This window comes from Balaenoptera physalus (genome assembly GCF_965194825.1).
Source record: "Balaenoptera physalus genome assembly, chromosome: 2".
Lineage (NCBI taxonomy): Eukaryota > Metazoa > Chordata > Mammalia > Artiodactyla > Balaenopteridae > Balaenoptera > Balaenoptera physalus.
In genome coordinates, this window is record NC_138883.1 from 37,678,862 (window position 1) to 37,695,250 (window position 16,389).

The 16,389-nt window shown below is 38.5% G+C and overlaps 1 protein-coding gene across 17 annotated transcripts in view; it reads right to left on the bottom strand.

Moving 5' to 3' along the window:
• The window catches only part of SYNE2 (spectrin repeat containing nuclear envelope protein 2), a 319,482-nt gene that overhangs the window by 98,275 nt on the left and 204,818 nt on the right, over nucleotides 1-16,389 (bottom strand). For all 17 annotated transcript variants that reach the window (XM_082442457.1, XM_082442453.1, XM_082442455.1 and 14 more), the window contains 7 exons: nucleotides 13,964-14,149; nucleotides 11,871-11,993; nucleotides 10,459-10,641; nucleotides 7,994-8,125; nucleotides 3,948-4,145; nucleotides 3,270-3,344; nucleotides 1,901-2,011 (listed from right to left, as the gene is read on the bottom strand). In XM_082442457.1, coding sequence (XP_082298583.1) covers nucleotides 1,901-2,011; nucleotides 3,270-3,344; nucleotides 3,948-4,145; nucleotides 7,994-8,125; nucleotides 10,459-10,641; nucleotides 11,871-11,993; nucleotides 13,964-14,149 — 1,008 coding nt within the window. The remainder of the gene's footprint in view (nucleotides 1-1,900; nucleotides 2,012-3,269; nucleotides 3,345-3,947; nucleotides 4,146-7,993; nucleotides 8,126-10,458; nucleotides 10,642-11,870; nucleotides 11,994-13,963; nucleotides 14,150-16,389) is intronic.

A 16,389-nucleotide genomic window follows, 5' to 3' on the forward strand; every position in this document is an offset into this window, starting at 1 on the left:
ATGGCCATCATCAAAAAATCTAGAAACAATAAATGCTGGAGAGGGTGTGGAGAAAAGGGAACACTCTTGCACTGTTGGTGGGAATGTAAATTGATACAGCCACTATGGAGAACAGTATGGAGGTTCCTTAAAAAACTACAAATAGAACTACCATATGACCCAGCAATCCCACTACTGGGCATATACCCTGAGAAAACCATAATTCAAAAAGAGTCATGTACCACAATGTTCATTGCAGCTCTATTTACAATAGCCAGGACATGGAAGCAACCTAAGTGTCCATCGACAGATGAATGGATAAAGAGGCACATATATACAATGGAATATTACTCAGCCATAAAAAGAAATGAAATTGAGTTATTTATAGTGAGGTGGATGGACCTAGAGTCTGTCATACAGAGTGAAGTAAGTCCGAAAGAGAAAAAGAAATACCGTATGCTAACACATATATATGGAATCTAAAAAAAAAAAAAATGGTCATGAAGAACCTAGGGGCAGGACGGGAATAAAGACGCAGACCTACTAGGGAATGGACTTGAGGACACGGGGAGGGGGAAGGGTAAGCTGGGACAAAGTGAGCGAGTGGCATGTACATATATACACTACCAAATGTAAAACCGATAGCTAGTGGGAAGCAGCCGCATTGCACAGGACATCAGCTCGGTGCTTTGTGACCACCTAGAGGGGTGGGATAGGGAGGGTGGGAGGGAGGGAGACGCAAGAGGGAAGAGATATGAGGATATATGTATATGTACAGCTGGTTCACTTTGTTATAAAGCAGAAACTAACACACCATTGTAAAGCAATTATACTCCAATAAAGATGCAAAAAAAAAAAAAGAAATTCAATGCATTAAAGTAGCATATTGAGTTCAGTACAGGAGGTCAAAATGTAGAAGTTAAAGTTCTTGCTTTTCATGAAACTGTGTCAGGTCTATGCATAAAACTGTGATAGGTCATAACGGAGGTTCAAAATGCTATGGGAAAACAAAGGGAAAGAGGCAGGCAGTTTCTTGGAGGAGGCGGAAGTTGAGATGGGCCTTTGTGGATGGGTAGGAAGGAAGTCCACAGGCAGATATGGAGAGAAGGGCACCCCAGGGAGGCAAAGCAGTTTCTGAAGAGATGGTCTGGACTCTGGGTCCCTCAGCTTGTTTGGAGGGGTAGGGCCATGGGGGAGGGAATTTGTTAGGGAAGGGGAAACTGAATACTTCTGAGGTAGAGAGGAAAGGAAGCTGCCAAGAGGAAGAGACTGGAGATGCAGGTACAAGTGTAGCCCCGTGCCAAAGATGAATGAAAGGACTGGCCTGGCAGCTGGGGGAGGGGTCAGCCCTGGTCAGGAGGCAGGCGCGGGAGGTGTGTGGATCGTAATAATGAAGAGATCTTTCAGGAGCAAGGGAAAAACGTCATCTTCACATCAGCATGTAATAATGATTTTCTAAAGTGAGGGCATTTGCCCTCTATTTTGAGAGACTGGAGAAGGTTTAGAAGGTCATAAGGAGCAAAAAGACTTATTAATTTACCTTCCATACTACTTTGTTCAAAAAGAGAATGATACGGAGACCTCTCACCCCAACTGCTCCCCAAAGAGTGGCATGTTAAGTGCTTTAACCACTATGGTGAACCTTTTAGGTGCTCCTTTCAGTTATCTGTTTTGTCAGTTTGGATTTTCACATATGGAGTGTTTCTCAGCAAAATACCCTCCTATTATCACTGAGTGCACAAAAGAAATGCAAGTACTCAGTTGTCTTTGCTTTGTGCAGAGGTAACACTGAGAAGCTTAAAAAAATTTCAACCCACGTAGGTTCCCTCCTGAAGCATTCTTTCAATAAGAAATTCTTTGCTTTGGCTTACTATCCCTGCCCATCCCCTACCCCGAACAAATGTGATATGCCCAGTATTACCTGAACCATCGTTCCAGAGGACGAGGATGCCCTGTCTTCCTCCACGTCCTCGTCATGTTTCCAGAGTAAAGATGGGGACCCAGAAGATGGCTCTGCTTTCTTATCTCCACTCTGACACAGCAATCAATTGATTAGCAAAGGGAGGTGATTCCCTACCATTATAACAGCATCCTCCTCATCTCTTTTAGATAAGACTCAGCTTACCAGGCAGTATAACTGCAGCCCTTAATTCCACCCATCCCCCTATTTGTCATCGATTTCTTTGGCTAACGACATCACAGGAGTCCAAATGTGGTTGCTCTTCCTAAAGCCTAAAAAATATTCTTATAAGTTGAGATTCAGCTCACGTCACACAAAGGGGATCTTTAAAACAATGCTTTAGGAATTTGATCTGCTTTGGTAAAGGTAACCTCAAATGCTATCTTTAAAATAACAGCCTGATGAACATGTATTTTTTGATCGTTATCAAAGACAAACAATGAATACTAAAAACATATCAGTTCAGAGGAAAATACATGTCTCAAATTAGAATTGCACTGAAGTGCACTCTTTTTTTTGGTCCTGGTACCTCCTCCACTCTCACAATTCTCTCTGCTGTGAAGGGGTATAATCAGATCACAAAGTTGTCTGATGGTCAGAGTGTATAATAAGCCTCACTTCTCCTTGTCCGACCGACCACTCAGCCCCACGTGTCCTAGTGATACACTGAAGGACAACAGGCTGTTCTGTGTGACCGTGGAGCTACTGAACAATCTACAAAACGAGCAGGGAGAATGTCTGGTGGTTACGCGTGAGACATTAAAAACTGTAAATTGCTGCAATTTTCTTCCCTTTCGCACAAGACCCACTATCACTTTAATTCTTAAAGTATGAAATGGGAATTGATATCAGGAAAGACAACTGGTAAAGGTCTCATCCAACCAGCTCTGATGGAGTAATAAGGATTCATAGTAGGGTTAGTTGCTAATACCATTCTTTGTGTCCTTGGCAATGCTGTTTCAGACTAAAACAAGCAATTCAAATACGGAAAGATAAAGTTCTATAAAGCACACCAGGAGTGCCAACCAAACAGCAGAGAAAGTATTCAAAACTCCAGAGAAAGTACTCAGAAGTCAGGATACGACAAAGAGCTTCATCTTCTCCCTTCTGCCAACAAGTGTGTCTGAATTACGTTTATTCCACTCTGGCGTGAAGTAGGTTTAGATGCACTTAAACATTAATAACATAAGACAACTACTTCAATCACCCTTACAAAATACCAGCATTGAATTAAAAAATCCTTACGTTTCCATTCATTTTAAGATCTTCTCATTGACCTTTTAGAGATTACTGTTCTAACAAACTTGAACGAGAAAATCATTTTCCTTACTTCGCTCTTCAGGGAGATTTCTTCTGCCTCTTCCTCGACTGCTGGCAGGAAGAACATGGAGCCCGTTCTGTTCAACTGAAAGGCACAGCACAAAGACTTGCAGCCGGGTTGCCATTCAACGTCACCAGGATCCTGGCCTGGCCGCGTTTTTATGTAGCTGATTTTTTACTTACTTTATCCAAGATGCCCACCCACACAAGGAGCCTCGGGGTCTAGCAACTCTCAGCTCGTCCAGCTGAATATCATGACTCGCTCAAATCTTAGATCTCTTTCATTTGCACTGCCTTCTGTGGCCCCTCGTCAAACAATTCAAGAATGTGATTCACTGATGTGGATTCAGAGTGGGCTTAGAGAGGTGCTGGGCCCGTTTTTGAGTTTGCAATGGGCTGTTTAGTAGGAAGATACTTCAAAGGGTAGATGCCGCCCACCTACACATGGAATTTCATAAGCACCTCCTTAAGTAACTCGGGCATAAGAATTCTGGGTTGAGTCCAGAAAAGACACACCCTGAGGATTAATATTCACTAGTGGATAATCTCAGTCAGAGTATTTCCACTTTTAAAAATTCCTTTACTATAGGCCATATACATAGATGCCACAGGCCTTCCAGGTGAAAAATACTACCAATTTAAAGCTCTTGTGCAATGTGGGACCAGCATTAACTAATGTCATACCCACCTCCCATTCAGAAGCATCCCTCTCAGCCCCTCCATCCTCGTCTGATGCTCTGGCTGACAGCATTTCCTTTTCTAATTCTTGCTGTTTTTGCTGAAAATGCTGGTGAAGTTTTAGTATGGCAGCCTTCAAGTCCACCAACAGGTCTTCTTTTTTCTGGTTCAAGCTCAGAATCTGCTTTTCCGTACCTTCGATTTCTCCCTGTGCAGAAAGAGTGTTTGCATTCCTTTGGGACGTCTGATACCTTTGCCACAGGAGCTTACTTCAATCGGTACAAGGGATGAAGATTTTTCTACACTGCGCGGTTGGCAGAGCCAGGAGCCAGTCCCTGGTACAGTATAGCTCCTCTCCATCCGGACTGTGTTTCTAAATGACCTGGGGCGGGTTTATAAGCTCCCTTATAGGATGCCTTAGCCTCACCTGACACCTTGTCAATCAATCTCTAGGGGTCAAGCGGTGGCTCAGAAATTTGTAACAAGCTCCACAGGTGACTGTGGTGTGCAGCCAGGGATGCCCCACTCCAGTGGCCACAGGACTGACTGACCAGAATCCGCAGGGTCAGGGGCCATGAACCTGCACTTTAACAAGCTTCCAGAAGATTTGTACGCAGACTAATGTTTGGGAACAGCTGAGAGAAAACGAGGCTAGAAATCTCACACTTTGATTATCACTTTTGAAGCCTTCTCTAGTATTACTAAATACATTTACTTTTTTCTCACAGCCAAAGCATCCTAACAAACGGGAATAAATAAGCCAATAAGGGTACTGTGAAGTGTAACTTGTTATGGGAATGATGAACAGATGATTCCAAGCTTTGAAAGATTACTTTAAAATTCTGTATGATTGACACGTGGGAATAAAATTTCTTATACATGGTAGAAGTACAGATGCCCACTGTCTGTCTAAAAGGATTATAGAATTATAGAATCCTAGATTTGGAGGAAATATCAGGTGTCGTCTTGTCTGACATCTTCCTCTTTAGCACCCTGAAAGGCATCATTCAAAGCCTGAGCTTTACAGCAAGTGCTGTATCAGAAGACAACCTGCTCCTTTTTAGCAAACCTTTCACATATTGGAATTTTGTCCCTAATGTATTCCTTAACCCCTGAGTCCATTCATTCATTCCTTTCTTCCTTATCTCTTTTTTTAAAAAAATTATTTATTTATTTATTATTTATTTGGTTGCGCAGGGTCCTTAGTTTAAGTGGCAGGCTGGCTCCTTAGTTGCGGCTCGCTGGCTCCTTAGTTGCGGCTCGCCAGCTCCTTAGTTGTGGCATGAGAACTCTTAGTTGCAGCACACATGTGGGATCCAGTTCCCCAACCAGGGCTCGAACCCGGGCCCCCTGCACTGGGAGCTCGGAGTCTCAACCGCTGTGCCACCAGGGAAGTCCCATTTCTTCCTTATTTCTCTCTTTCCATCCATCCATCCTACAGATATTCATAGAATCATTAATTTTTTTTAGAGACAAAGAAACTCAACATGCCTCCACCTATAAGCGAAAGTTCTGAAGTCCAGAGAAAGAAGGTGATTTTTCCAGGGCTGCAGCTAGTGACAGAGCCTAGACCTGGACTTCTGACGCCCAGCCCCCATGGCTCTTGTGCTACTGCACACATTCCGACACCGATACCCCTATCCTGTCTGAAGTTAAACTTCTTGTGATTGCTTTGGGAAATGATAACTTAATTAAATCCGAGTTGGCTGTGGTGTGTGTCCCTTTTCAATAAACACTAAATTTCAGAGGTACAGTGCCTCCCAACAGACGTAATACTACAGCCATTAGAATAACACTTAGAGAAACAGACTAGTCTGCAGAGCCACTAGCATTGTGGAGACAGAGAAGGGCACAGAGCGGCCATTCTCAAAGCGGCATCTGCAGACCCTAGGGGGTCCACACTCCATGAGGTCAAGATCATTTTCATAATAATTCTAAAATGTTACTGGCCTTTCTCACTGTGTTGACATTTTTCTCTGTGTGATGTCGCAAAAGCAGTGGTGGGTAAAGCTACTGACACAGTATGAATCAAGGCAGCGATATCAACTATATTAGTAGTTACTAGATGCTTCACTGTCATGAATTTAACTGGAAAAAAAAGCCAGCTTCACTTAAGAATATCCTTGATAAAGAACATGTATTTTTAATATTCTGTATGACAAAGTGGGAAGCCTGCATAAAGCACTTCTGCTATATACCGAAGTTTAGTGGTGGAGGAATAGCACTCATGTGATTAAGTTTCAAGCTAACCTATCCATATTTTTCTCATAGAATACTATTTTTACTTGAAAAAAAAAGACGGTTGTTAAACTATACATACATAAATACATACATATATATGTAATATATATATAAAGATTTTTCTGAAGAATAAATGTGAATTTTTTAATATCGGCTACTGAAATGTGTCATCATTTGGAGGATCTACATGACTAGTCAAATAGTATTTTCCAAATGATCAAACATGATGTTATAAAATCATGCATGGTTGGAGACCCATTCCAAATACAAGACAGACCAATGGATTTTAATGTAAGAGTATGAAAAGTTCACTGACATGGCTTCAAATTCCATTTATCAATGAACCTCTGAGTAATTCTACTTGTTGCAGTTTAGTGTAGTTTCAAAGGATGTCCACAATTATTCAAAAGGGTTATTAAAATATTGCTCTCTTTTCCATGTACATGTCTTTGAGAGGTTAGATTGTCTTTATATACTTCAAAGAAAACGACATACCTCAATAGATTGAATGCAGAAGAAGATGAGAATCTAGCTGTCTCCTAGTAAGCCAGACTAATGAGATTTGCAAAAATGTAAAACATTGTCACTCTTCTCACTACATTTTACATTTCTGAGTTTTAATATAAACACAAGCTCTTTGGGGTCCTTTAATTTTTTTTTTAATTTTATTTTGTGGACCTCAGAAACACAGAATTAGATTAATCATACTCCCTGCTTCACAACTTGTTTTCATCATTGTCCATGCATGGTATGCTCTTTTTTTTAAATAATTTCTTTTTTTAAAAAATTAATTAATTAATTAATTAATTTTTGGTAGCATTGGGTCTTCGTTGCTGCATGCAGGCTTTCTCTAGTTGCGGCGAGTGGGGACTACTCTTCAATGCGTGTGCAGGCTTCTCATTGCGGTGGCTTCTCTTGTTGCACAGCACGGGCTCTAGGCGCACGGGCTTCAGTAGTTGTGGCATGTGGGCTCAGTAGTTATGGCTTGCTGGCTCTAGAGCGCAGGCTCAATAGTTGTGGCGCACGGGCTCAGTTGCTCCGAGGCATGTGGGATCTTCCCGGACCAGGGATTGAACCTGTGTCCCCTGCATTGGCAGGCGGATTCTTAACCACTGCACCACCAGGGAAGTCCCTGGGGTTCTTAAATTTTTTAATGTAAAGGGAAATTTGACACTTCTACAATACTGAATCTTTAATACATTGAGTCTGCCTTATTGAGTCCACCACTTAATAGCTGTGTGTCATCTTGGACCCCTCTGTACTTCACTTCAGACATTAAGAAATTTGCCCTACATCTCACAGCTGGAAAGTGGCGTAATGTGGCTTTGAACACCATAGCAACTGCATGCCTACATCAACTTGATGGCAATAGAGAGTTAACATGCAAACCATCGTAACTGGGTCCACAGGACATTGTTAATTAGGGCATATGGAGAGACTGCTTAGTATACGGAACTCTTTATTACAACAGCATTCAGTCTTTACTTCTAAAGCCCAGCCTGCCTGACCCCTATGCCAGAAAGCTAGCTGGAAAGTCAGGTTGTCCAAATACCATGTGTTATATCAGCTTCTTTGCTACCAGCCAGAATGCACCAAGTTGAGGCTAAAGACACTTGAAGAGACTTCCATTATGATAATTATATAATAACCTATTTTATGTAATAGGAATGAAAAGTAAATACACACATAAAATACCTTCAGTTGAAAGAGAGAAGTAGGAAATACACTGTATCATCAAAAAGGGCTTGGAGACACCAACAGCTTAGAAAGTGATTGTTGAATAAACTGCTGGAAAAATGAATGAAAGAAATATACCTGTACTTGTGGCAGGTTGGCAGCTCGGTCTGGTGACATATGTTCATGGGAGAATTCAGCTGAATAATTATTTAAGATCTGTTTCAATTTTTCTATTTCTTCATCGCATTCATTTGTCTGTTTTATGACTATCTATAAAATAACCCCCCCCAAAAGAAGATCAATGGGCTACTTCCAATGTCTATCTCCATCACAAACTCCAATCAATTATATCAATACACAACCATACAGATTCCAATAGGAAATGGTAGCCTCAATACAGAGAACAATGTTTGCAAAGCTGGCACCTGACCTTCTTGCTCCACTTAGATGCTAGAGCACCTTGGGTTCAAGTCTAATTAGACATACGTTTGTTCTTAAGTATTCCCAGTCTAACGGGCTTATTCTGGGAAACATTTTATAGCATGTTAACATAAAGTTGCTAAGTTTATGAAATTACTGACGTGTCACATATGCCATTTTAATACATATTCCTTGTGGGGCTTTCAATACATACAAAGGTGACAATCCTGATTCAGAATGGAAAGGGCATGTGATTTGAGAAATGATGGGTTTTCGTGGTCCAGACACATCCTCACCTGGTACCCCTTGGGATCTGTGATATACATTTTATGGTAAGAGGTTGAGGTTTGAGAGCAGTCTGAGTTTGCAGATTAAGGCAAAACCAGAACAATACCTGGAATCTAGTGTTAAGGGAATGGTAGAGCTTGAACCTACTACCTGTGTGCTAAATGATATGATCAAAGTGTGATGAAAGATAAAGAAACGGACTTCAAAAGAAAATCTAGATATTTCCTTGTATGCTTCACAATGAAACAAAATGCCTTTTGAAACTACAAAGTTTCTGGCCAACACAGAATTCTTCCTTGTATTTTCTTTAATATTTAACTATAATTTTAGCTGCGGGCTAGAAATGAATAACTATGTTTGCTGCACACACCTGTTCCCCAGCCCTCAGTAATGAGCTACATCCCATTACTCCCCCCAAAAGTAATTTGTCTTATTTTCCACAATGAGAGCACTTACAATTATCTAACGTAGAAATGAAAAGAAATGTACCATATTCTAATGATTTTCATTACCACTGGCTTACTTAGCTTTGAAATACCTGAGATGACATCTGATTTCCACTAACACAATAAGATGGAAAATTTTAGCAGCACAGTTTGATATCTAACTTGGCACAAAACCTAATTTCCTCTTCTACTGCCCCCTCTTTCATCTTGTGAAGGAGTCACTTTAAAGCATAGTTAGGACTGTTATTTTCTTTTTCTGACCAGGAGACCAATAAAGCACAAAAAGATTAAAAGTAGCAGATCAAATTTTCTTTGTTTTTTTTTTTTCTTCTCTTTATATTATTAAAAAAATAGTACATTGAGTGCCAGATCTTTTTTCTCCCTGTGGGTGTTAGGAAATGATGTCAGCTGATCAGTAGCCAGACCAGAGAGACTACATGAGCTAAGACTCAAACCAGAGATTACAATATCCTCAAATTTTAGGAGAACAAAGTGACCACCAAATGTGAATGAAATTTAAGAGGGAGAAAGAGATAGCAGTTTTCTTCCTATAACCAGGGGATGGATGGGAAGGAGGAAAAATAACCTTTCCTCTTACCCTGACACACCTAATCAAGAAAAGTAGGCAGGAGGGGGTGTCTACCAAGAGGGTTGAAAAGTTTGTGGCTCTTTCAGCAACTTTCTTTTCCTGTAGGAGTGGTTGTCGATATAGGAATACCAACCAAAGTAAAATGTAATTTCTATCTAATGATAATTCCTGACTTGAGACAGGAGATCAATCAAAAGAATTTTAAAAAGCCCTCAGGGAGAGGCTAGAAGATGCCATCAGTTAGAAGGAAGAGACCTTGATATGAAGAATAATACTAGGAGTCTAGAAACTCAAATTCTTTTCTTATCTGTACACAAATTAATCTCAACATAAGTTAACTCTGGTCTTTCAGAAAGTCATCTGACCTTTGGACACTAGTCTCCTAATGTGTAAAAATAAAAATGGCAAAGTGCCTACCCTACCTGTATCATGTTGGTAATAAATTGAAATGATTAATAGGAAAGCAACTGAGAGGTATAAAGAGATTATTGTGGGTCTGTCAGCCTCATGAGACTGCAAATGCACTGTTCAGGTTGAATCTCTTCCCACAGCATTTTACCCATGTAGATCTTCAATAATTAAAGAATGGAATGAAATAGAACAAAACTAGACTTTAATGTCTTCAACCAGAACAAGAATAAGAGCTGAGAAAAATCACTTTAACCTCATTTGAGCAACAAGATACTCTCTTATATCAAATGCCACCTCCTGGATAATAATACTGGAAGAGACCAAAAAGAATCAACCCAGGCAGCATCTTATTGTCATGGGAATTTGACCCGCCCAGCCACTAAAACAACACCAGCTTTTGCTGAACATTTTCATCCAATAAGTTGGCTGTCATCACAAAAACCACTCACCTTTAATAACTCATTTTGTTCCTGAGTCACATTTTCCAACAGTTTTATATCTTGTAAAAGCTGATTTGTCCGCTGAAACACAGGCAGAGGCTTCATTCCTGTCTGGGGTAACCTCAGTTCCACTTGGTAAGACACTATTTCAGCAATGGTTTTCTTCATGGGATGTATATTTTCCAGTATGACCTTAGATAAACATGGTACACAAGTGAAAAAAAAAAGGCCACTCCTAAATCTATTCAAAATTAAACTTTAGTCTTTATAGTTCTGAGTTTTAAAACAGTGTCTTAGCTCAGGTTGAAAAGAACTAATATATTACTTGTGATCTGGCAGTTAAATAAGGTCTCAGGAAAGAATGCCTGGGGCAAGAGTACCCTCCCAGCATTACATGATGCATTTGGACAACCCTTTCCTTCTTTCTCTCCCTCCCGCCTCTCTCTGTAGAACTGTTATGTGCTTCGTGTGTTGTCACCAGGCAGTAAGCTGTGGAAGGGCAGGTACTGCCTCTTATTAACTTTCACAGCAACTGCACCTAGCACAGGGCTGCCCACATAATAGACCCTCAAAAAATGCTTATTGAATTGAACGGAACTGTCCTGCCAAATTTCGTAAGTCCCAAAACTACACTTCTATTTTGCTTTAATGCATCTGATCCATAGAAATCTGGATTTACATAATGAATAAATTAGGAGAGAGTATTCACTTTACTAAGTACTTCATATGTATTATTTCATTTAATCTTCACAACCACCCTAGGAGGTAGATATCATAACTTCCCTTTCACAGGTAAGGAAATTGGGTTCACAGAAGTTAGAAGACCCAGGTGAGGGCACACTGTAAGAGGCAGGGTCAGGATTAGAACCCAGGGCTGCCTGATCCCAAAGCCCATGCTCTTAACTGGTAGCCTGAGGGGGAAGCAACATCTGTATGCTGTTTAGTATGTCCCAGCTCCTGTGCTAGGGGTTCCATATACATTATAATTGTCCAACATAATCACCACAATGCCAATGTACAGATATGAAAGCAAATCCAAGAAATGTTAACCAATCACTCAAAGGCACACAGCTAGTAAGCAGGGCAGCTGGGGCTGGAACCCAGTTCTTCTGACTTAGAGGCTTAAGTGCTTAGCCTATTAAACACCTGGGTTTGACGTGAAGGAAAAACTACCAAACCTTGAAGTTTTAGGAAGAAATTAAGTGAAAAAATAACCTATAGGAAAATTATAGATACATAGATAGCACTAGAAATATGATTTAAAGTATGGTATTTATAGTCATTCATATCTATTTCCCAACTTTACTTTGCTCTTACTTTAGCAAGACTAAACACTTTTTATCACATCATATTATTACACATTTTAAAATAGGCATAGTAAGTATTAAGAGAAAATATTTTTAATATTGATCCATGCTTACCTCCCCATGCTTAAGATGCTCTTCAGGTGAAAAATCAAATATTTCTTCTGATAACAGGATAGCTTTGATTTTTGAAACTCTTTTCTCCATTGATTTTACTTCCGTTTCAATGGCAACCACATCCTAGAATTTCAGAAACAGAAAAACACACTTATGCAGTATATGTTGTATGTTAATAATCTTTCTAAAACACAATTTACTGCCATTTATTCTATTCTCATATTTAACCAAAATATGTTTGCCACTTATATCTCTTCAAAACTAACCAAGTGCTACACAGATAATGTGGACTGTTTTCAATAAAAATGTTGTTCTGTTAGTAATAGCATACCACAATATAAAGCATTGCTTATACTTACTGAGTTAAAAGACCCTCATGGGGCCAATTTTCAATTATTTATGCTATGAGAACAAAAGTAGTATGCATCTGAACAAATTTTAAGTAAATTCTCAAATATCTACAAACTCTTTAGATTTATCTTTGGAATGTCTTTAAACACTTGAATACAAGTGGGTCAATGCTGAAAAAATTCCCACTACTTTAAGTAAAACGATAAAGTCACCCTTGGGAAACAAACACACAAGGAGCTGGAAAATTGACAGATTTTTGTTGCCAATTCCCTAATAAATTTTGCCGTGTGGAGAGTCACTAAATTACCTTATAACCTACTCAGATTAATATGAACAACAGATCATTTATCCAGTGGCTATTCTCCCATCGGTGTCAACTTCTAGAAAGTGGCCAAGAAACTTAAAGTGAAAATGCTGCAATTTGTGCTCTCAAACTTACATATTTATGAATATGTGCTATAAAACCTACATATTGAAGTCCACTCACACTGTAAGAAGGCCTTCAGACCTTTAGAGCTTAATGGAGATAAACTGAAGCAAAAATAATGCAGGGAATAGGAAAAACTACATAGAAATCATCAAAGGATTTCAAATTATCACAACTTGGAGCCATTCAATGCAGGACAAACATAACTTCATATAAGCAAATGAAACAGTAATTATAGTAATTTATCTTCATATTATGAAACATTCAATTATTTTGAAATTTTCTACACCATACGTTTAAGAAAGTATATAAATGTATACAATGTATTTTATGGTAATTTCCATGAAAAATTGTAGAAGCATTTAACAATTTTGGAATAAGCTTCGATAACCAAGAATATTTAACAAGTATGATTCTCTGAAGTTACATAAGTGTGGTGCAAGGAATGTAACTGAGAAATAAAAGGTAAATTATTAAGACTAACTGCATCTGCCTTTGCTGTGTGACTCCATCCTTAAATAAATGCCTCACATGTTTCAAGCTAAAATAAAATTATTTAAAAATCCAGTGGCTGGTATACAGCAGCCCCTCAATAAATATTTGCTATTGGTGACTGAAGACTTGGGAAGTTATCTGTTTTAATTCCCTCTTTGCTAATCTGTGCTTTAAAATCAATAATATCGGACTTCCCTGGTGGCGCAGTGGTTAAGAATCCGCCTGCCAATGCAAGGGACACGGGTTCAAGCCCTGGTCTGGGAAGATCCCACATGCCGCAGAGCAACTAAGCCCACGTGCCACAACTACTGAAGCCCGCAAACCACAACTACTGAAGCCCACGTGCCACAACTACTGAAGCCCACATGCCTATAGCCCGTGCTCCGCAACAAGAAGAGCCACCACAATGAGAAGCCCACGCACTGCAATGAGTAGCCCGCCCCCCAACGCTGTAACTAGAGAAAGCCCATGCGTAGCAAAGAAGACCCAACGCAGCCAAAAATAAATAAATAAATAAATAAATTTATTGATAAAAAATAAAATCAATAATATCTCCTCTCTGACAAAGAGAAAACACTGAGCTTATCTGATCAGGATTCCTCCCTTTAAATAGACCACTTCTGGACTGAGAATAGGAATATGATTTTTTGTTGTAGTTGCACTATAGGGTACAAAGTAAAATGTAATTCAAGAAATAACATAAACGAAAAATGTACCAGATCAATGTGTCTTCATAGAACTGATTAGTAGTATAACTCTAATTTACTAAATGAAATATAAATTTAAAATAAGAAGTCACATCGTTACAGTGCCAACTTACATCAGCCATTCGTTGAATCTGTGGAAGGCTTTCTATGATTTTTTGTCGTAAAGCTACTATTTGATGACTTAACTCTTGTATAGGCTGTGCTAAAGTATCTGTTTCAAAAATTATTGACAAGTCTTCTAGATCCGTGAAAATTGAATGCAGAAGATTGTGCTTCTGTTCTGAATCTTCCAAAGCCATCTAGATAATGGGAAACATGAAAAAAGAAACATCAAGATACTGGAACAAGTTGACTGAAATTATATCAGAGAAAATTCTATAACTATGTATGGTGATGCACGGTAACTAGACTTAATGTGGGTGATCATTTTCCAATACACACAAATATTGAATCATTCTGTTGTACACCTGAAACTAATAAATGTTGTATGTGAATTATACCTTGATTTAAAAAATTAAATCAGAGAAAATTTGAATATGTCTCAACATTTCAAACTCCTGTTCATTCCCAATTTCATAATAAAACATTGAACATTCTCTCTTGTCAATGGCAGTACATGACTATAGAATGTCTACCCCATTTTGGTGGGCTTGCAGCAGCTGTTTTATACCAAGTAGCCCTGCTCCTCCAGCCATCGTTAACAGAATCAGAAACACCTGACCTATAAGTTCATCCCTCTATAATTTGGAATTAGGGTCAAGAAAGCCATTCATATATGTATAGCTGATTCACTTTGTTATAAAGCAGAAACTAACACACTATTGTAAAACAATTATACTCCAATAAAGATGTTTTAAAAAAAAAGCCATCCAATTGGCTGGACTTGTAATTTTGGGAAATGGGTTTGGCAGAAATAGATAAGTGAAGTGGGGATGGGAAACGAAGAGGCAGTTCTGGTGCCAGTGTCCTCCTTGGCCTTACCACCTGGAGCCACTGACTTCCATGAAACACCCCTATAGCTTGAGTTGACTTGAATAAATTGATACCAAAAGAGCTCTATCTGATAAAACCAAATATAAGTGGAAAACATCCATTTTTAGAATTCTTTAGACATTCTTCCTTAGAATTTTTCTTTTTTTCCTTTAAAGATTATAATTATTAACTTTCAAACTTAAGATTTCAAAATATCTCAGCCACCTATTGGAAATATTCAACCTGCTAATGTAGTCTTCAGGTAATCCCATAAAAAATAACTGATATGAAAAAGAACATTTACTTATGCAACCAGACTTCTAGTCACGAGTCCCCAAAATTAATCAGGTTTTTCAGAATTTCATATTGACCTTATTCCAAATCCTAGCAGGAGAAAACTTGAAAGGAAAACAAAACTTAAAACCAATGCTTTTTCCAATAATACTATTTACAATAGCATCAAAAAAACATAAAATACTCAGGAATAAATTTAACAATTTACACTAAAGAGAAATTAAAGAGGACCAAAATAAATACAGAGATACATCCTGTTCCTGGATGGGAACAGCCAATATGGTTAAGAGGTAAATTCTTGCCAAACTGATATGGATTTAATGCCCTCCCAAAATTCAAACAGACCTCTGCATAGATATTGACAAGATGATTCTAAAACTTACATGGAAATGCAAAAGACCCAGATTAGCCAAAACAAATTTGAAAAAGAACAAAGGACTAAGTTGTAGAATTTATACTACCTGATTTCAAGATTTACTATAAAGCTGTAGCAATTAAGACTGTATCATATTGGTAAAAGAATAGACACATAGATCAATAGAACAGAAGAGACAGCCCAGAAACAGACCTACATATATGAGAGGTCAATTGATTTTAACAAAGCACCAAAGTAATTCAATAGTGAGTCTTTTCAAAACATGGATAATCCCATAGAAAAAAAATGAACCTTGATTCTTGCTTCATACCATATACAAAAATTAACTTTATTTTTTTAACATCTTTATTGGAGTATAATTGCTTTACAATGGTGTGTTAGTTTCTGCTTTATAACAAAGTGAATCAGCTATACATATACATACATCCCCATATCTCCTCCCTCTTGCGTCTCCCTACCCCACCCTCTAGGTGGTCACAAAGCACTGAGCTGATCTCCCTGTGCTATGCAGCTGTTTCCCACTAGCTATCCATTTTACATTTGGTAGTATATGTAAGTCCATGGATTACAGACCTACAAGTAAGAGTTAAAACTATAAAATTTCTAGAAGAAAAGATAAGAGGAAATCCTTGTGACCCTGGGTTAGATAAAGATTTCTTAGATACAACACAAAAGAATAATCTATAAAAGAAAAATATTGATAAATTAGACCTCCTCAAATTAATAACATTTGCTCTTTGAAAGACAATATTAAGAGAATGAAAAGACAAGCCACAAACTAGGAGAAAATATTTGTACATCACATATGTGACAAAGGATTTTAGAATATTATATAAATAATTCTTACAATTCAATAATAAAAAGACAAATAGCCCAATTAAAAAATAGGCAAAAAAG